General features: G+C 41.6%; 1 protein-coding gene across 13 annotated transcripts in view; it reads left to right on the forward strand.

Moving 5' to 3' along the window:
• Positions 1 to 21,761, forward strand: part of syne2b (spectrin repeat containing, nuclear envelope 2b) — a 116,297-nt gene that overhangs the window by 50,790 nt on the left and 43,746 nt on the right. For 11 of the 13 annotated variants that reach the window (XM_081350606.1, XM_081350600.1, XM_081350596.1 and 8 more), the window contains 15 exons: positions 152 to 307; positions 819 to 959; positions 1,582 to 1,764; positions 1,910 to 2,047; positions 2,416 to 2,601; positions 5,307 to 5,411; positions 5,718 to 5,870; positions 5,954 to 6,040; positions 6,124 to 6,270; positions 9,903 to 10,097; positions 10,787 to 10,858; positions 11,111 to 11,209; positions 12,892 to 13,320; positions 14,928 to 15,101; positions 21,399 to 21,563. In XM_081350606.1, coding sequence (XP_081206732.1) covers positions 152 to 307; positions 819 to 959; positions 1,582 to 1,764; positions 1,910 to 2,047; positions 2,416 to 2,601; positions 5,307 to 5,411; positions 5,718 to 5,870; positions 5,954 to 6,040; positions 6,124 to 6,270; positions 9,903 to 10,097; positions 10,787 to 10,858; positions 11,111 to 11,209; positions 12,892 to 13,320; positions 14,928 to 15,101; positions 21,399 to 21,563 — 2,430 coding nt within the window. The remainder of the gene's footprint in view (positions 1 to 151; positions 308 to 818; positions 960 to 1,581; positions 1,765 to 1,909; positions 2,048 to 2,415; positions 2,602 to 5,306; positions 5,412 to 5,717; positions 5,871 to 5,953; positions 6,041 to 6,123; positions 6,271 to 9,902; positions 10,098 to 10,786; positions 10,859 to 11,110; positions 11,210 to 12,891; positions 13,321 to 14,927; positions 15,102 to 21,398; positions 21,564 to 21,761) is intronic. The other 2 variants (XM_081350599.1, XM_081350597.1) reach the window with 2 other exon arrangements.

Consider the following 21,761-nt stretch of genomic DNA (forward strand, 5'->3'; position numbering starts at 1 on the left):
ATGGATAAAATGGAAAAATGGTTATTTGTGCAGTACATATATATATATATATATATATATATATATATATATATATATATATATATATATATATATATACTCAATACTAATGTTACCTAATTGATGAGTAATGTCCCTTTTCGCTCAACAGGAGGTTCACTCACAGCTGTGTACCCAAAAGGCCGTTCTGCAGCGTATTTCAGAAAGCTTGAAAATGATGTACTCTGACAAAAACACACCGATTCCCGAAGAGATAGAGGGACTGTTACAGGAAGTCTCACAGTCATTACAGGAAGTGGAGGAGCAGGTTTGATGCATTCTTTAAAGTGGTTCCCAACTTATGTTTCAGGATCCAGATTTTACATTCATCAAAACAGACTTGCTATTTTTTGGTTGAGAACTCTTCCTTTATACTGTATGAGAATTTTTTTTTTAAATTAATATCACGTTCTTGTTCGAAAAGTACTGAATTCATAGAACTAAATGTGCTTCGCACACACCCTGTCAACATCACACTTGCTGCAGTTTCATCTCATCTTTAATGAATTAAGCGAGGAGAACATCTCAGTCTATACGAGTTAGATCCCTGCATCCGAGACACATAATCTGCACACATTTACAGTTCTAAGAGGTGTTGCATCATTCATATACACATTCAAACACACACACACAGACACACATACTCCTGTTACTAGATTTTGCCTCATAGACACTTATTGTTTCCATGTGTTTAATGATTTTTAAAAGTGAATATAGTCAATTTGTTTGTTTCAATTGACGTGTTTGTTTTTATGTCCATTTCATTGTCTCGCTCACAGGTGAAGACAGCCGTGGAGAAAAGTGGCCCACTTCACAGGATGGGTGCTAAAATCTCAGAGATTAAAGCAGGTCTGGGATCAGTTCAGAGCTGGTTAGAGCAGAAGAGCCAGAACTTCAATGAAGCTGAGAGCACACAAAAGGTCAGAAATTAGTTTAGTCTACTTAGTCTAAAACCTGTTTCACAAATTTTGTATTGTAAGCGTATATTCATATTAGAGCCCATGTGACGGATTAAAGTATAGCAGATGTAACGCTTCATGTACGGTTTCGGTGCAGATATGGACCTGATCTGGGCCGACACTATGTTGCTGTCTGGGGTTTTTGTATTGGTGCATGCTAAGGTCATTAGCATTTATAAAGATGCACTATAAACCAATTTATGAAGAAATACACAGTAACTAGGTGAAGTACTTTACACATAGTTTGGAAAAGTATATTTTTCAAAACCATGCACGCTCCCAATAATACATTTTAAAATGTATTAAAGATTTATTAAATTGATTATATGAAGTCATTATATGAAATGCACAATATAATAGCCCATAAATCACTTTATTTTTCCATACTGTACTGATATGTTACAGAAACATTGTCAGTCTGAAAGCTCAAAACGCACCTGCATTTGCTTATGGCCTATAGGTGCAAGTTCTGTGAAACAGTGTTTTAAATCTTTTAAATTATTTCTTTACCGTGAAGTCTAGAAACAGATTAAATAACCTATGGAAGATTTGATGTGTTTTTTTCTATATTGTTCCCTCACAGCGAGTCTGGGACGAGCTGGATAATTTACACACTCGTCTGGCGGGAGTGGAGGTGGAGCTACAGGACGTGAGTGAAATGCATCCGGACGAGACCCGTCTGATTCTGGACAACCTGGCCAACACTCAGCAGACCCACACGCGCCTCACCAAACAGGCTGAACAGAGAACCACCTTCCTCAGCAAGGTCACCTGAATAGACTCGCATTTAACCTAAAAATTAGCAAAGAAGTTGAACATGATAGATTGAGATTGAGAGTTTTAGTGAATAATAACTGATTTCAGTTGCATCATGTCACCTAAAGTGTGTTATCTACACGGTCTCTGTGTAGGTCCGTGATTGGCTGCAGGAGCACGAGGAGATGGTGAAGGGGTCACAGAGCTGGATCTCAGAGGCTCAATCCTGGCTTACGACACCCTGCACATACACCACTGCCAGATGCCTCGACAGTCATGTAAACGCACTGCAGGTATTATTCTCAGAAACATCATTATCATTTAGCTGACAGTTACTTATTACAGGAAAAGTCCTCCTGGAAGAAAAGTGCATCATCCCATTGTGGGGTTTGAACCTACACGTATTCGGTTATATAGTGTATTAGGCTAAAGGCCCTATTGTATCATTTATCTAATAATAATGTGTGTGTGTGTGTGTGTGTGTGTGTGTGTGTGTGTGTGTGTGTGTGTGTGTGTGTGTGTGTGTGTGTGTGTGTGTGTGTGTGTGTGTGTGTGTGTGTGTGTGTGTGTGTGTGTGTGTGTGTGTGTGTGTGTGTGTGTGTGTGTGTGTGTGTGTGTGTGTGTGTGTGTGTGTGTGTGTGTGTGTGTGTGTGTGTTTCAGATGGTTCTGGATGATTCCGCTCAGATGAGACGGACTCTACAGGGTTTCAGCAGTGTGCTGACAGAGATGGGAAGTGTGTTTGATGTCAGTCCATTAGAGGAGCAGCTCTCAAATGCTGATCGACGTGTGGCAGACATGCAGCACAGCCTTCTGGGACCCCTCTCTCAGCTGGAGCATGCAGCAGCAGTGAGCACACAGATTTTTACAAAACTATATATATGTATCATTTGAAATTTAATTACTTAATTCATGAATAATTTTCTAAATGAGGTTGTCAATTTGTTCCCAGAGAAAAATGCAAAAAATGAACAAAAAACAAAAAAATGCACAGCTGCCTAATGTGACAGTTTGAAGTTTTGAGTTCTGTTTTTGAATCTTTTTCAGTGTTTTCAGTTTTTGTGACTCGTTTCCCCCTGTCTTTGTCATTTTGGTTTAGTCCTGTTAGTTTTTCCCTGTCTGTTTGATTAGAAATTCCCATCACCTGTGTTCTGTTAATTATCCCATTAGTCCCAGTTCATTTAAACCCTGTGTTTTCCCTCAGTGTTTGTTGGTCGTCGTCATTTCATGGTTGTGTGTTTTGAAGTCCTGGAGTTTCTTTTCCCTTGTTCCTGTATGTTCATAGAAGTTAAGTTTGTAAATAAATTACCTAAACCGCAGTTCCTGTGTCCTCGTCCTCGGCTCCCTACACAAACCTGACAGAACGACCAACCCTTTAAACAAAAACTACCCTAGAAGAACCAAGAATGAGCCAGAGGAGATGTAACCGGAGGAAAAAGGTGAAGTCATTTAACACACCTATCCTCTTTCAAGGTGAACGCTCACTGGAAGAGTATGTGGGGCTTTACATGGATCTCTACGATGACGTGACGTGGGAAGAAGAGGAATTGACACAGAGTTTCTGGGGTGGATTAAGGGACCCTCTTGCCCAGCTGATTCTGGTAGAAAATCTCGATCAGACTTTCCTGGAGTTTGTGGACCACACGCTGTGGGTGTGTGGGTCGGACTACGTGGTGGAGGATTTTCCACTCAAACCAGTTCCGAATCCGGTATGTCCTGAATCCATCGTCTATCCGCCAGAACCAGAACCCATAGTCTGCCCACCTGAAGCTGAACCCGTCACCTGTCAGCCAGAGATTGAGCACGTTACATGTGAGTCCACTCAAGAAGACACAGCGCTGATTGTGATGTCTGCGGCGATTCTGTGTGTGTGGGCCACACACACATCAGTTCTGGCCCATGAGTCCAATCCCGAATTCCCCAAGATGCTGGTCCTGTCCAGTCCCGAGTCCAATGATGTGTTGGTCCCGTCCAGTCCCGAGTCCCATGATGTGTTGGTCCCGTCCAGTCTCGAGTTCCCCAAGATGCTGGTCCCGTCCAGTCCCGAGTTCCATGATGTGTTGATCCCGTCCAGCACAGAGCCCGCTGATCCAGAGCCCGCTGATCCAGATCCCGCTGATCCAGAGCCCGCTGATCCAAGGCCCGTAGCGCCAGAGCCCGTTGATCCAGCGCAAGAGCCCATTGATCCAAGGCCCGTAGCGCCAGAGCCCGTTGATCCAGCGCAAGAGCCCGTTGATCCAGCGCCAGAGCCCGTTGATCCAAGGCCCGTAGCGCCAGAGCCCGTTGATCCAGCGCCAGAGCCCGTTGATCCAGCGCCAGACCCCGCTGATCCAAAGCCCATTGATTCAGCACCCGTTGATCCAGAGCTTGCTGATCCTGCGCCAGAGCCTTCTTCGCCGCTGGTCTTGCCCAGCTTAGAGCCTTCTTCGCCGCTGGTCCTGCCCAGCCCAGAGCCCTCTTCGCCGCTGGTCCTGTCCAGCCCAGAACTGCTTTCGCCCCCTGCCTCATCCAGCCATGTGTCAAAACCTGACAATTTCCCCATTAAAATTTTGGGGGGGCGCAGTATACCTGTTAGGGGGACCGCGGAGGTCTCTCCGACGAGGTTCCCAGTGTCACCATGGCCACCAGAAAAAACATCTCTGCCATGGCCACCTGAAGGGTCATCTCCGCCATCGCCATGGCCACCTGAAGGGTCATCTCCGCCATGGCCGCCCGAAGGGTCATCTCCGCCATGGCCGCCCGAATGGTCATCTCCGCCATGGCCGCCCGAAGGGTCATCTCCGCCATGGCCGCCCGAATGGTCATCTCCGCCATGGCCGCCCGAAGGGTCCTCACTGCCATGGCCACCCGAAGGGTCCTCACCGCCATGGCCGCCCGAAGGGTCCTCACCACCATGGCCACCCGAGGGTCCGACAGCTCCGTCCTGGCCACGCCCGCAGCCTGCTCCGCCGTGGCCACGTCCACAGCCTGATCCACCGTGGCCGCGCCCGCAACCAGCTCCGCCCTGGAGGCGTCCTGCCTTATCTCCCTTGCCTTGTCTCCCCCGTCGGCCTCCAGGGCGCCCACCCTCCCACCCCTTTGGATGTTTTTTACGGCGCGAGGACGCGCCTTTGGGGAGGGGGGGGTACTGTGACAGTTTGAAGTTTTGAGTTCTGTTTTTGAATCTTTTTCAGTGTTTTCAGTTTTTGTGACTCGTTTCCCCCTGTCTTTGTCATTTTGGTTTAGTCCTGTTAGTTTTTCCCTGTCTGTTTGATTAGAAATTCCCATCACCTGTGTTCTGTTAATTATCCCATTAGTCCCAGTTCATTTAAACCCTGTGTTTTCCCTCAGTGTTTGTTGGTCGTCGTCATTTCATGGTTGTGTGTTTTGAAGTCCTGGAGTTTCTTTTCCCTTGTTCCTGTATGTTCATAGAAGTTAAGTTTGTAAATAAATTACCTAAACCGCAGTTCCTGTGTCCTCGTCCTCGGCTCCCTACACAAACCTGACACCTAATCTATAGAAGGTGATTTTTTTTTATGAAACATCTGTTTATGTGTGTGGTGTGTGTTTTTAAGGAAGTGGACGCCATTGAGACAGAGGTGAAGGTCATGGAGAAAGATGTAGCCAAAATTAAATCTACTCTGACTACCAAGGAAGATATCAGCCAAGACAATCTTAAGGTAAAATAATTTTGTACTTAAACATTTGACCATTTGTAACCTCTATTGTGCGTTGTAAATGATCCACATGACACAGGTTACCGTAACCGATTGTATTTTGTTTAAAGAAAAGCACAAAGCAGAACAGAATGGTGCAGCATAAATTCGCCTCCATCTTTCTTCATACGTATGCAAGGCTCGGAGAAACCCCAAACATGGGTCCTAAAGTAACATACACCGAGACCATTACACAGTCAAAGGGGAGATGTTATTATGTAGTTACTGTCAAACATCTGATTCTTGTGAGTGTTTTGTGTGTATTTGCAGGCAACAGAAGACAGGATTGACCTGATGAAAAGGACAGTAGCTGAGATCCAGAACTGTAAGGATGGTCTGTGTCTTCCTGACAAAGCTGAAAACACACTCCTGGTGTTCAAAAGAGCAGAATTACTACAGAAACAGCTGCTGGAACTAGAGCAGGTAGAGCACATATACACAAACACATACACACAGGCAAACAGACAGTTCACACAGTGCTCAGTGTTGTGTTCATCTCCTCTCAGCTGGCTCTAGAATACTCAGTTGAGGTGCAGGATATTCCCGCCCCGGCCCTAAGTGTTCCGCCCACTATCACTGAGGAAGAGACACAGGTTAGACAAAATATTATGTTCAAATCTAATGCTCCAAATGCAAAGATTAGATATTAAAATATATGTTATGTGTGTGTGTGCAGGAGAGCGGTCAGATTCAGATTGCGCATGTTGAGGAAGATGTGTTGAGAAAATCAGGAGCAGCGCTGATGACGGTGGAGCAATCCACACCGGAGCAGAGACTCACCTGGATCTCTGATAGGAGCAGCCACACCCCCACAGAAACACAGGTATGAGGGAACACATTGAATGCCCACTTTTTAAAATCACCCTGGAAGTTGTAGGTCATCCGGGTACTGTTCGCTTACTGTTTTATGAATACACTGAATTCGGACATACTACTCATTCTGTTTTTACTGTTATATAGTAGGGAAGTATGCAATTTTGAATGCTGCTATAGTCAGAAAGATATGCAGGTGTCATAATTAATCAATAAAGTATTATTACTAAATATAGTCATGGATAAAAGGCTTGTTCACCAGAACATGCAGAGGTTATTATTGCTTTTATAAAACAGTTTACTAAAAAAATATAAAGGACACAGAATCATCATCCAGAAATGGGCATGTCCATTTTATATTGCTTATATTAAAGTCCCCCTGTAGTCAATAATTGTATCCCTTAAAACTCAACTTTAAACACCAAAATGACATATTTAAAAAAAAAAATTAAAAATCCTTGAAAAGTCAAGTCAAGTCAACTTTATTTATATAGCGCTTTTCACAATACAGATTGTATCAAAGCAGCTTCACAGTATTAAATAAAATAGTACATCAGTGTTTGTTTCTGGTGTAAAACATCCACGTTTGGTAATGCAGATCAATAGCACTGTTGAATCGATTAATCAAATTAAGTATCCCCAACTGAGCAAGCCAAAGGCAACAGTGGCAAGGAACCGAAAAACTCCATTAGGTGACCTAATGGAGAAAAAAAAACCTTGGGAGAACCCAGGCTCAGTCGGGGGCCAGTTCTCCTCTGGCGTTTATGAAGTAGAGACCGGATTTAACTGTAAGATTAAAATATTATATGAATGCCTGGCTGAAGAGATGCGTCTTTAATCTAGTTTTAAACTGGGAGAGCGAATCTGAGCAACGAACAGTATCAGGAAGGCTATTCCAGAGTTTTGGTGCTAAATGTGAAAATGCTCTCCCTCCTTTGGTGGATCTGGATATCCTAGGTATGACCAGAAGCCTCGAATTTAGTGATCTTAAAGAGCGCGATGGATTATAGGGCGATAGAAGATCCGTTAAATAAACTGGAGCTAAGCCGTTTAGGGCTTTATAAGTCAGTAGCAATACCTTGTAATTAATACGGAACTTTATAGGTAACCAATGTAGTGATGATAAAATTGGTGTTATATGGTCAAACTTTCTTGATCTAGTAAGAACTCTAGCGGCGGCATTTTGGACTAACTGTAGCTTGTTTATTGAGGATGCAGGACAACCAGCTAATAAAGCATTACAGTAATCTAGTCTCGAGGTCATGAATGCATGAACTAGCTTTTCTGCATCAGAGACAGATAGCATGTTACGTAATTTAGCAATATTTCTAAGGTGAAAAAATGCTGTTTTTGTAACATATGAAATATGATTTTCAAAAGACAAGTTACAATCTAATATAACACCCAGGTCTTTTACTGTAGAGGATAAAGTAACAGGACACCCTACTATGTTAAAGTTGTATTGTGAGAGGTTTTGTGGGCGGTTTTTTGAACCGATAAGTATTACCTCTGTCTTATCTGGATTTAATAAAAGAAAATTGTGCGTCATCCAATCTTTTATATCTTTAACACACTCTGTCAATTTGGATAATTTAGCGTTTTCATCCGGCCGTGATGAAATATATAGTTGAGTGTCATCAGCATAACAATGGAAACTAATTCCATGTTTCCTTATAATATTTCCAAGTGGCAGCATATATATTGAGAATAATAGAGGGCCTAACACAGATCCTTGCGGCACTCCATAGTTTACTGGAGTTATGATCGATTTTTCTCCGTTTAAATAGACAAAATGGTAGCGGTCAGATAGGTATGATCTGAACCAGCTTAATGCTTGTCCTTGAACACCGGTATAGTTTTGTAGCCGATCTAAGAGTATTGTGTGATCTATAGTATCGAACGCAGCACTAAGATCAAGTAAAACTAGTATTGAGATACAGCCTTGGTCAGAAGCTAAGAGTAAATCATTTGTGATTTTAACGAGCGCAGTTTCAGTGCTATGATGCGGCCTGAACCCAGACTGAAACTTTTCATAGGTGTCATTTTCTTGCAAGAAAGAGCCCAGTTGGGCAGACCCAACTTTTTCTAATATTTTGGACATAAAAGGAAGATTTGAAATGGGTCTATAATTTGCTAGGTTATTTGGGTCTAATTGTGGTTTCTTAATGAGTGGTTTTATAACTGCCAATTTAAATGTTCTTGGAACATGACCTAAAGATAAAGACGAGTTAATAATATTGAGGAGAGGCTCTTCCACTATAGGTAACACAGGTGAAAAAAAATAATTCATGCCTTAAAGGGGTCATCGGATGCAAAATTCACATTTACATGGTGTTTGCATATAAATGTGTCTTTGCAGTGTGTGGACAACCACCATACAATGAAAAAAATCCATTCACTCCTTTTTTTTAATCCTCAAAAAGTCTAAACACTCTCAATAATCAAGCCGTTTGGATTTTCTGAGCAGTATTATGTCATATTGCTCATGCTCCGCCCACAACCACTGACGGACTGTCCCGTATTAGCATATTTCTCAGCCATTTGTATGCTGTCCGTCAAGGCAGCACTTTACGTGTCCTGTGTCGACACACGCCCCATGAAAGAGAGGGGTGGGGAGAGCAGTTGCTCATTATCATTTAAAGAGACGTGCACCAAAAGGGGTCGCTGTGAACAGAGCTGTTTTTGAGGAGGTAAAAAGGGTGTTGTTTTACACAACCATTGAGGAATTTTAACCAAAGTATGTTACAAACTTTACATGAAGATCCTAAAGAATCATACCAACTTGTGGAAAAGGGGCATCCAATGACCCCTTTTAAATACCTCATTTAGTATACATGGTTCTATGAATATACAATTAGCCCCGCCTTCACTCACTCACACCAGCTCAGAGATCCACTTGTTGACGTGATTGGTTACAAGGTAGTTTGGAGAATCCCTAAGGAATCCGACAGCTTGAGGCTGTCTACACAAAGCTACCCTTGCAAATCCATTTGTTCTTCGTGTCAGAAGTAGCGCGAGCGCTTGAAGTGCATCAACTTGTGTAGACATGGTGTAACACTAATTATTATTTATCTCTTTTTAATTTAATGTTCATTTCCAAATCTATAAATACAGACGTAAGCTCTCAGGTCAAAATGTACCTGGCAATATTTCAGATAAAAAGTAAAGCTCAGACCTTGTGTATGCTTTTAAAGAGGACAGCGTCTGTCCATAATGCTTCATATTCTCAAACAAGTACTAAAATGCAGAGCTTTTAATGCTGTCAAATGCAAGAGCTTGAGTTCTAATGGCTTCTCGTATTTGACGTTATTAACCCAAAATTATTTTCAACCCCAAGTTAGTATACTTTCTTGGTAAGTTTTTCCATATTTCACTGTTCTACTTTGCTCTGGGTTAGCAGCATTTAATATTTTACAATGTGCAGCTGTAAACCCTGGGTTAAAATTCTTATTTTCATATTTGTTATGGTTAATAACATCAAGTGCAGCACATGACCTGTTTTAATAACTGTCTGTCTATCTGCGAAATCATCTCCATCACCCCAGTTAATGTGTCTTTTGTGGTTGCTTGGTTTTGTTCGTGGCTGCTGCTGTGCATGTGTGTGTGTGTGTGTGTGTGTGTGTGGCTGATGTGATGGGACAGCAGGAGTCTGAGGAAGAGGAGGAGGAGGAGGAGGAGAAGGAGGAGATCTTTGAGGATGTAGAAGAGGGGGAAGATGATGCTTCTGATGAAAACAAAGAAGAATGTGAAGTTCACATAGAAAATGAGGACGACGAGGCAAGACGAAGGTCGCCCGCCTCTCTGAATTCTGAGGCTTACTTCTGCATGACCATGGAGGTAATGCAGAGGAATCAGAGACTTCATCCCTCGACAACTCCTAATGTTTCCTTTGCTTTCTTCTGTAACGTTTTCCCATTCCATCAAAACCTGTTAATTCTGTTTCCTGGTTATTTCATCTTCTAAAAGTTCTGTTGTTGACTACATTTATCGTCACCCTTGTCATCTTCAGCAAGTCCTTGTTTCTTCCACTTCCAGATTCTCCTTTATCACTTTTTGGTTTTGTTCTTCCTTTCAATTTACTTTGAAGTTCAATATAAAGATTATTTAGATTTTATTCTTCTGAACAGTGCAGTTTCCGCACTACTTGATTGAATGAAGATGTGCATGTTATCCCTCATCCTCTAGGGGGCAGTAGGACTTCATCATTCTTTCACTGAGTCTGTATTTATTCATCTTTCAGATGTTCCCTGTACTTGAGAATCACAAGTGCTGTGATCTCCATTTGCACATGTAACACAATGAATCATTTTGAACATTATGCAAATCCAATTTATATTTCTCTAAAAAGATGTATGCTTAAATCTGTATTAGAAAAAAGTAACAATTAATTGATCTTTGATAAACCATGAGTGGTGTGTGATAGGCAAAGCATATTGTGCTGCTTTACTGAACTTCATTTAGACTTAATTCTGATTTGGGTTACTAATTGTGTGGTTGACATTAATGAATGTGCTTTTTTTGTACAGGACTATGTTTCTGCAGACGATGTTTCTTCTACAGAACCGATTTTGGAGCAAGCAGATGCAACAGACTCTAAGGTAACACTAGACCCTCTCCAGTAATGACAGTCCTTAATTTGATCACAATAATGTGTGTGTGTGTGTGTGTGTGTGGTACATTCAGAGCAATCACCAGTAAAATCATTGCTGCTGTGCATGCGTCAAATTTTTGTTCTTTAGGAATTAAGAAAGAAAAGTGGCCACGCTCAAAAACTATTTTGTAGTCTTTTGGAAAGTTCAGACTGTGGCCAGATATAAAAATATGTAACCTCTTTTTCCCTGCATTTGCAGGTAGAAGTAGATACATCTGTGGCCTCGGGAACAGGTGTGTCAGAAGCTTTATCTGAAGCGGACACCACAGTGGAAAGCCAGTCTCTCCCTGCGGACATGGTAACCAATACCTCCCCTGTTACAGAGATCTCCACATCCCCTTCCAGAGGCCAGCAGAGGTGTTTGGTCTCCTAGTTGTAGTTCTTTCCTTACAGAACCTCCATGTCTTAACTGCACCTCTAGAACCCCTAGATGTAGATGTTTCTAGTGCTAGAACTCTCTTTCAATGCATTTACATGGCAGATGTGTAAAAATAAGGACTTCTGAGGAAAGAATATCTTCAAATAGTTCAGAACTGAGAACAAAACGAGGGTAGAATTAAGCTAAATGGTTTTATATAAATCAAATAAAGCAATGTATAAAAGGGCTTAAAGCAACTTCCTGTGGAGTTTGTGATTTTGTCCCAAACTTTTATGATGTCGTCTAATTCTGTCAGGACATTCTAATACCAAAGAGCATTTTGAACTTTTGTCTTTTTCCATAACATCAATGTTTACATGTCACGCTGTGTCTGCACTGGACGTGTGCGGTGTGGCGCAATAAAACTGGATCTTATAATCAACTACCCTAGAAAGGTGCGGTCGCATTTACCGTTACTCAACAAAATTTTGCACGCAAAAGAAATACCACAAAATACTATGTATTTTACTGCTAGCAAACAAACCAACTCTCAGTAAAAGTCTCTTTGGAAAGCAATTATTGAGTCAATTTTATTGAAATGTGGTGTTATGTTTGAGTGGGCACTGCCAGAATGAGGGCCTGGTCCATTGTTGATCTTTTTGCTATGTTACAAATGCCCACCCACACATATGTCACTGCCAAACCAGGAGGCTTGCTATTGGTCGGTGCCGCAAATTGTCAAAGTTCACCAAATCTGAGCCCAATGTGAAATTCATGTTCATCAGGCAATATTTTTCATTGCGCCGATTCCAATTGAAATTTCACCCACAAAATTTTGCAGGTTAATGGTAAATATGACAGTACCTTAACACTTTATAACCACTATTTTTGATATGCTGCACAGTTACTCCATCAGTTTCCATCAGATATAAATTATTTTATTTACAAATATCATTATACAGTACCAGTCAAAAATTGACCTTTTCATAATTACTATTTTCCACATTTTAGTTTAATTATGACATTTAATGTCTTGACTTATTTAAGCAGGGAGAAAATGTGTATTTTTTCATTGCATGGTATCTTGTCCTTGATTTTTAACTACTAAATACAATGCTATAATACCAAAAAGATCCTAAAATCTTTTAAAATCTAATAGGGCATGTTGTTGGTGTTTTGTTTTTTATAGCAGTGTGGGTTTTTTTGTTTAGTTTTTTTCCTTCCAAATGTAAGATAAGATGGCTACTGTGAAAAGATTGTTTGAAACAAGTGTATGATTGAGTGAAATAAGTGTATGTGAACATTTAAAAATAGCTAGCCAATGACTGCTCACTCTGCACAGCTGTCTAAGTGCATGTGTATTAAGAATAATTTATTGTTGTTTACATGGCACATTCTCTAAAAGTAAGCTTTTTCCTGCTCAAGAAGCAGGCAATGGTAGGCTATATGTTATTTATGTTTACTATTTTATCTTATACACACACCTGTGCATGCTTTCCTGATCTCTCCCTCTCATACTTCCTGTGCGATTACTGTCATGCTTCTTTAAAGTCTGAAAAAAATAATAAATTCCAACAAAAAATTCACACTCGCTCGTCTCTCTCTTTCTCTGTCTGTGTCAGGAGCAGGGTGCATGGAGGGGGGAACAGACGCCACACACCAGTGACACACACACACTCATGACCCTCCCAGAAAACACACACAAACATCCAGAGTCACAAGCCCCTCCCACAGAAACAGAGGTCATGTTGACCTCACCTAATGTCATGACCTCTGGTGAAGAGGTGGGCGGGGCCTTAGAAAAACTAGTGGGATCCTCAGAAACGCATTCCACATCCAGTCAACAGACCCATTTAGACGAGATCCCCTATGTTCTTCAGAGCCTGGGCTCCACAAATACACTCTCAGCCAAAACACCAGAGCACTGTACACACACTCCGTCCAACGCAGACCATAGGTTAGACAGCAGAAGCACACACGACACACACACACCGATCGCAGTCAAACCCCACCTGGAGAAGACAGAGCCGTTGGCTGAGAGCACATCTTTGGTAAGCACAGATGCTGTTGGTGAATCTCACCCCACTGACTCAAACTTGACACAGACCTTGTGTTCATCAACTCACTCACCGCCTGACTTTAAATGGTGTGTGCTGCACTTTATCTGCATATTTCACACAAAGGAGAAAATAAATACTCATTTATTTTTCTTGCAACTAAAATAGCTAATTCAGTGCTATTCTTGCAGTCTGAAATGTCAAGCATTGGATTCAGTGACAGGAATTTACCTTTGCAACTAGGTGATTCCTTAAAAAAATAATCATTTTTTAATCATTAATTGTTGATTATTAATAATTAACACCTCAACACATTATTTTATTCATATTTTGTATTACTGTCTTTTATTACTGTGTGTAAAACAAACTGCAGAAAGTCAGGAATCCACTCATATGCAAAAAAGTATTTACAATTAAAGGTCATATCACATTTTTTTTTTAATCAAAAAGTCATAAATTAGTTTCTTTATGATCGTTTTCCTTTCTCTCTCTCTCTCTCTCTCTCTCTCTCCCCCTTAGAATTGAAAAGGCCATTTTTTGCCTTCAAGACATCTATGTAAATGCCCTCTTTGCACATGAAATGAGCTAAAGTTAAAAATAAACGTCATTAATAATTTTTTTTCTGGCATTTACTGCAGGAAGTCTACTTCCTCAATAGCTCACCACTTTTTAACACAGAATAGCCGTTGTTTAGTAGGCTAAGAGTTATCTTGCAGCTTAGTTGAAATAAAACTTTTTTGTGGACTGGGAAATATTTGTTTAGTTTTGTTATGAAAGTATGTTTTCATAGTACAAATAAAAGTTTTAAATATAGTACGTGACCCATAACCACCGACCAAAGACATTGGAGGGGGACACGTTCCCCCCAATATTCAGATTTGCAGTCCACCAATATAAGTTTTTCTGTGGTTGATTCTTACATTTTACATTAGGTGCCCCCTACTCCTGAATACAGTATGTGGCTATATTTCTGATATATGGAAGAAAACAGTAAATTCTATGAATTGCAGTGATATGAATTTTTTGTTGTTGTTGTTCCATAAAGTTAGAAAGAAATGAAAGAAATACTAGTGTAATGGAATAGAATAAAGGATGAAAAATAATCTAGGTCAGTTGAGTCAGTGCAAGGCAAAAGTATAGTTCCTCCTTTATATGTGTGTGTGTGTGTGTGTTTTCGGTCACACAAGCTGCCCTTGAAAATGACGACATTCCAGGAAGTAGTTGTAGCCGCAGGTGGGTGGAGTAAACCAGGGACAGACAGAGAGAGAGAGAGAGAGAAGCCACCTGTAAAATGAAAGCTGAGACAGTGTACTGAGAGAAAGGCTGCACCGGGGGGCAGAGAAACACAAACAAAAGGGTTAAGAGAGAGAAAGAAAGCAGTGTGTGAGAGTGTCAAAGTTTGTGTTTGTGTCAATGGACACACCCAGTGTTTGTTTTGCTGTGAGCTCAGTGTTTCTCCTGCAGTCAGCCAGAGCAGGTGTGCTGTCTCTCTCTCTCTCTCTCTCTGAGTACACCTGTCTTTACCTTTACTCTATTCTCCTTCCCCTGCCTCGTGATTCTCTTTGGTCTCTGAGCTGCTGCTGTTGTGTATGATTGTCCAGGCGGACTCTGCTGGATGTCTGTCCGGTGACGGGCTGCTCCATGCCTGTCGTGAGAGGGCCGAGCAGCTGGAGGAGTGTTTGGAGAGAGCACAGGTCAGTCTGGAGGGGTCGAGACGGCAAGCTCAGGACGCAGACATGCAGCACGGCATTGAGCAACAACTTCACATCTGCCAGGTAATCTCACACACATGCCTTTATATCTGATTTATCTCTGCACATGACTAATATATACGAATAAATAGTCAAATATATTTTATATATAATTAATTTAATTTTCTGTTATGGTGTCTGTAGTATTTATATTTTTTTAATATATATATATGTACACTGCCCGCCCCCCAAAAAACCTCGCTGTTTGGACTTAAATAGACAAATGCTTAAGATTCTATTGGATCATTATTGCTGTGATTATTATGTTTCTAGCATGTTATATGTTTGGTAACAGTTCTTTTAATCCTAATTGATGGAGTGTGTAGCTTTTCATTTCTTTAACAATGTAGGAAGACACATCATGGCCATATTCCAGGATGACAATGTCAACAATCATTTTCACACATGAATTGGCAACAAAAAATGATGCACCTCTTGATGGAAATACATGTTGCATACATTTTTGTTCAAGATCTTGTATTGACAAAGCAAGAGTCAAGCACTCTGTAAAGTCTCCTCCAGCACATCCCAAAGACTTTCAATTCATTTAAGTTACCGATTCATGTGTGAAAATGATCCTTCATGCTCCCTCCCAACTATTCTTTCACACTTTGAGCCTGATGAATCTAGGCTTTGTCATCCTGGAATATGGCCATGATGTGTCTTCCAACATGATTGTTTAAGAAATGAAAAGTTACACACTCCATCAGTTAGGGTTAGAAGAACAGTTGCCACACATATAAAATGCTAGAAACATAATAATCACAGTAATAATGATCCAATCATAGACTCTGAAGCATTTGCCTATTTAAATCCAAACAGCGACTTTTTTTGGCCGGCAGTGTCCGCACACACACACACACACACACACACACACACACACACACACACACGTATATCCTCTGCCTACTGTTGTTGTGAAAGCTGACTCAGCAGGAGAGGAAGTGAGATCTGTCACACATTGAACATGTTGGTATATTTGTATATATGTAAAGTTGTTTCTGGACATGCCATGAGCATTAAAAAATGATTTGTTGAATTTAATAAAAAATGTTATGGTAAGTGGTTGCACACAATTGATTTTAGCTACATTTAAACAAATGCATTAAGTTGAACTAAAACTGATTAAGTTCAACGTAATGCATTTGTTTAAATGTAGCTAAAATCAATTGTGTGCAACCACTTACCATAACATTTTTTATTAAATTCAACAAATAATTTTTTTCAGTGTACATTTATAGAGAAATCTGACCGTATCAAAGTATCTTCTTCTAAAGTTTCTGTCTGTTCATTTTGTTTTAACTTTAAATATTTCATTATCAATTTCTGTAGAATTCAGTTCTCTTCTATATAATCAAGTCTCTCTTCTTTTCTTTGTGACTTTCTCTTTCATTTTCTTGTCTTTTACTGCAGTGTTTTACAGCTCTTTTACTACTCGATCAAAGTGTTAGCCGATGACCGTAATCGAAGCCCAGATCCAATGATATCATTAAAACTGTAGATTGTCAAAATGTATTTTTTGGTTTAAATTTGGTTAGACTGAAAGTTGAATGTTTGTTTTGAATAATAGTTGTTGTGTACAGAAATACTGACTGGCTGAATTACAATCAGGAATAGATTGGATTGGATTAGATTAGATGACTTCAGTTACTATGGTAACAAAATAAAAAATATATATTTTATTATCTTATTTGCTGATGGATAGTTTATTTTTGCTTTTATCGCAGTGCCGAATCACTGAAGTTATCTACTGGTATTTGTATTTGTTTCTTTGGAAGTCTAAATGTACAGCAAGTCAGTAAGTTGGCAGTACAGTACATGGCTCAATGAACCAAAAAATATGAGTCTGTTATTTACCTTTGGGGTGGAGTGAATACATATTAATGCCTGCTTATTTCTTTCCTTTCTCTCTCTCTCGACCTATTTTATTCTCTTTTAAACACACATACATGTTATACACATGACATGCATGAGCATGTCTGTGCTTTTTCCTTCAGATGCATCAGTGTGTCAATGCATCATGAATTTTTACTTCTCTTTTCTTAAGGAAACTCTCTGTGCGGATACTTCAGTTATTGAGTGTTTACTTTCACTCAGATTAAAGTTTTTTGAGGAGAGAGATAGCTGGCAATAAATAAAGTCTTATCAGTCACGCTATCTTACAACTTTCTCATAAATGTCCTGTTCAAACGAAATAATTTAGCCTGTCTGATCTTTTTCAGTGCCTTAAAGCCCAAAAGGAATATGGATGTTTGTGCTCTTCTGATTTGTTGAACTTGGCATTGAACGTTTAGTCTCATTGTGCTGTTTGGATGTGGTCATGTGTCTCTTAATGCAGTTAGAGCTGATATTACTGATGACGTTTGCTTTAAAACTAGGTGTGGTCATGCTAGACTTTGAGCATGCAAATTTACTTTGGATACCACAATGAATATGGGCAACAGGAGATGATGTGCACCATTTATTCTTTATATTTAGAAAGTGACGTCACTTTAAAGTGGTTGAGCCAGATATACAGTAACCTGTGTGTGTGAGTGTGAGTGTGAGTGTGAGTGTGAGTGTGCAACCTGACTCCTTCATCAAAGATTCAAAGATTCAGCTGAGTTCCAGCAAACTTACCTGGTAAAATGTTTTAACTACCACTCAAACACACCAAAAACCGCATCAACCAGCCTTCGTGTCATTTGTACACATTTGGTTCTGGTGAAGAAGGTGTTAAAGGGATAATACACCCAAAAAGGAAAATTCTGTCATCATTTATTATGACCGCCGCTAGCGTAGCTAGCGAAAGCGGTCATATAGGGATTGTCAAAGTTTTTTTTTTTTTTTTTTCCCGTCACCTTACTGAATTTTTCGTCAACGATACCAGGGACACCGAAGCACCGGGGAACATGAAATTTGGTGAGCATGTAGCCCCACTAGACTTCTAAGGAAAATTTCGTTTGGTCCCCGGGGGCCACTCCCCCCCCGCGCTGGGCCCCCCCAAACCCCAAAAAATGCAGTTTTTCCTAAATAACTCCCTGAACCGTGGCACCGAGGATGAAGAAATTTTTATGGTATGTTGGTCTACTAGACTTTTACGGAAAAATTTCATTTGGTCCCCGGGGGCCACTTCCCCCCCCGCGCTGGGGCCCCCGTAAATTTTTCGTCAACGATACCAGGGACACCGAAGCACCGGGGAACATGAAATTTGGTGGGCATGTAGCCCCACTAGACTTCTAAGGAAAAATTTCGTTTGGTCCCCGGGGGCCACTCCCCCCCCCGCGCTGGGCCCCCCCCAAACCCCAAAAAATGCAGTTTTTCCTAAATAACTACCTGAACCGTGGCACCGAGGATGAAGAAATTTTTATGGTATGTTGGTCTACTAGACTTTTACGGAAAAATTTCATTTGGTCCCCGGGGGCCACTTCCCCCCCCCGCGCTGGGGCCCCCGTAAATTTTTCGTCAACGATACCAGGGACACCGAAGCACCGGGGAACATGAAATTTGGTGGGCATGTAGCCCCACTAGACTTCTAAGGAAAAATTTCGTTTGGTCCCCGGGGGCCACTCCCCCCCCCCCCCCCCCCGCGCTGGGCCCCCCCAAACCCAAAACAATGCAGTTTTTCCTAAATAACTACCTGAACCGTGGCACCGAGGATGAAGAAATTTTTATGGTATGTTGGTCTACTAGACTTTTAGGGAAAAATTTCGTTTGGTCCCCGGGGGCCACTTCCCCCCCCGCGCTGGGGCCCCCGTAAATTTTTCGTCAACGATACCAGGGACACCGAAGCACCGGGGAACATGAAATTTGGTGGGCATGTAGCCCCACTAGACTTCTAAGGAAAAATTTCGTTTGGTCCCCGGGGGCCACTCCCCCCCCGCGCTGGGCCCCCCCAAACCCAAAAAAAATGCAGTTTTTCCCTAAATAACTACCTGAACCGTGGCACCGAGGATGAAGAAATTTTTATGGTATGTTGGTCTACTAGACTTTTAGGGAAAAATTTCGTTTGGTCCCCGGGGGCCACTTCCCCCCCCCCCCCCCCCCCGCGCTGGGGCCCCCGTAAATTTTTCGTCAACGATACCAGGGACACCGAAGCACCGGGGAACATGAAATTTGGTGGGCATGTAGCCCCACTAGACTTCTAAGGAAAAATTTCGTTTGGTCCCCGGGGGCCACTTCCCCCCCCGCGCTGGGGCCCCCGTAAATTTTTCGTCAACGATACCAGGGACACCGAAGCACCGGGGAACATGAAATTTGGTGGGCATTTAGCCCCACTAGACTTCTAAGGAAAAATTTCGTTTGGTCCCCGGGGGCCACTCCCCCCCCGGGCTGGGCCCCCCAAACCCAGAAAAATGCAGTTTTTCCTAAATAACTACCTGAACCGTGGCACCGAGGATGAAGAAATTTTTATGGTATGTTGGTCTACTAGACTTTTAGGGAAAAATTTCGTTTGGTCCCCGGGGGCCACTACCCCCCCCCCCCCCGCGCTGGGGCCCCCGTAAATTTTTTGTCAACGATACCAGGGACACTGAAGCACCGGGGAACATGAAATTTGGTGGGCATGTAGCCCCACTAGACTTCTAAGGAAAAATTTCGTTTGGTCCCCGGGGGCCACTCCCCCCCCGCGCTGGGCCCCCCCAAACCCAAAAAAATGCAGTTTTTCCTAAATAACTACCTGAACCGTGGCACCGAGGATGAAGAAATTTTTATGGTATGTTGGTCTACTAGACTTTTACGGAAAAATTTCGTTTGGTCCCCGGGGGCCACTTCCCCCCCTGAGCTGGGGCCCCCGTAAATTTTTCGTCAACGATACCAGGGACACCGAAGCACCGGGGAACATGAAATTTGGTGGGCATGTAGCCCCACTAGACTTCTACGGAAAAATTTCGTTTGGTCCCCGGGGGCCACTCCCCCCCCCGCGCTGGGCCCCCCCAAACCCAAAAAAATGCAGTTTTTCCTAAATAACTACCTGAACCGTGGCAACGAGGATGAAGAAATTTTTATGGTATGTTGCTCTTAAGGGCCCACATCAACCTAGCCCATAATCACTCATTTGTGATTTGCGCCCCTCCCATAAAAAATGAAAATGCAATATTATTCTGCTTTAATCGCCCCTATCTTCAGTGGAGATGTTCAGAACTGCACCATATTTCATGTGTATGATTAACTTGACATCCTCTGGGGGTATCCTCTGCTAAGTTTTGTAGAATTTCATCCATGGGGGGGTATAAAATAAATTCATTTATGTGCACATTTAGTGACTGTACACTCATCGGCCTGTAGATGGTGCTGTTGAGCGAAGGGTTGCTGGTTTAGGATGATACTGTCACACACACACATGCAGGAATACAAAGAAACGCAAGCATGCACACACACTGACATCCACACGCACAGACACACACCCATACACACACATACAAATCCACATGCACAGACACACACACACAAACACACACGTGCACACATGTACGCACACATACATACACGCACAGACACACACACACACACACACAGACACACACATACACAAACACACACACACATACACACACACACACACACACACACACACACACACACACAGACAGACATGCACATACTATTACTTTTTTTAGGTATATACATAAACACGCAATACAGCCAAATTACTCCACGTCATTTATTTTTGTGGAAAGCCAGTGCAGGCCTGAGCGGCGGTCATATTTTGTACCGCGATGCGGTACATCTAGTTTATTCACCTGGTTTAAAACGACTAACTTTCTTACACACACACAAAAAAAAGATATTTTGGTGACCACTGACTCTTATTGTTTTGACTCAACAAACACTGAGACATTTCTCAAAATTATTTTATGTTCCAGAGAAGAAAAAAGTCATACAGGTTTGGAACGATATGAGGATGAGTAAATTATGACAGGATTGATGAACTGTCTCTTTAAGGTATGATAAAGAATTATCAAGGAATTATCACAAATTGTTCACTCAATGGCACTCAGCGTTTGCTGCAGGATGTACAGGTGAACAAACTCTGATCAATCCCAAGCTAAAGTTCCTCTTTTGGATTATTAATGAGACTTTTGTTCATAATTGTTTTTCTAAGACTCGGTATTGTGTAAAACAGGGCATTAAACACCTGTCACCAGCCTCGCAGCCCTGCTAGCTCATTTTCTAAGGTGGACTCTGATCTTTAGTGTTTATTACTTTTGATTGATTGTATTTTCTCTATTCTGAACCTCAACCTCAATGGGTGTTTATTATTGTAACTTGTTGTCACTATTAGTTGTGTTAGAGTGATTTAGAATTTAGTTTGAGCGTGTTGATTTGTAATTGTGTATCTAGACAATTCTGGTGGAGATTGAGCAGAGGATCTCCATTCTTCCTGCATGTGGACTGAAAGAACAGGAGCAACACGAGGCTGAATTGCTCAACACCAAACTCCAGCTGCTGAAGAACAGACTGGTGACTGTGCAGTTACAGCTTCAAGACAGACAGAGCGAAGATCAGGTACACACACGTACAATAATGCACCCTGAAATTTTAATGTCTGCTTTTTAAGGTTGGGGACAGTGTAATCCAGGTGTTGTGAGGAACTTAAAGAACAGATTGCATGTGATGACAGAAAGTGATCATTAGCATGGTAACTGCAGCCGATTTTCACATTTGCAGATTCTGAGGTATTAAATCCAGAAGTGTTGCTAGCGA

This window comes from Scardinius erythrophthalmus, assembly GCF_964197995.2.
Source record: "Scardinius erythrophthalmus genome assembly, chromosome: 21".
NCBI classification, from domain to species: Eukaryota; Metazoa; Chordata; class Actinopteri; order Cypriniformes; family Leuciscidae; genus Scardinius; species Scardinius erythrophthalmus.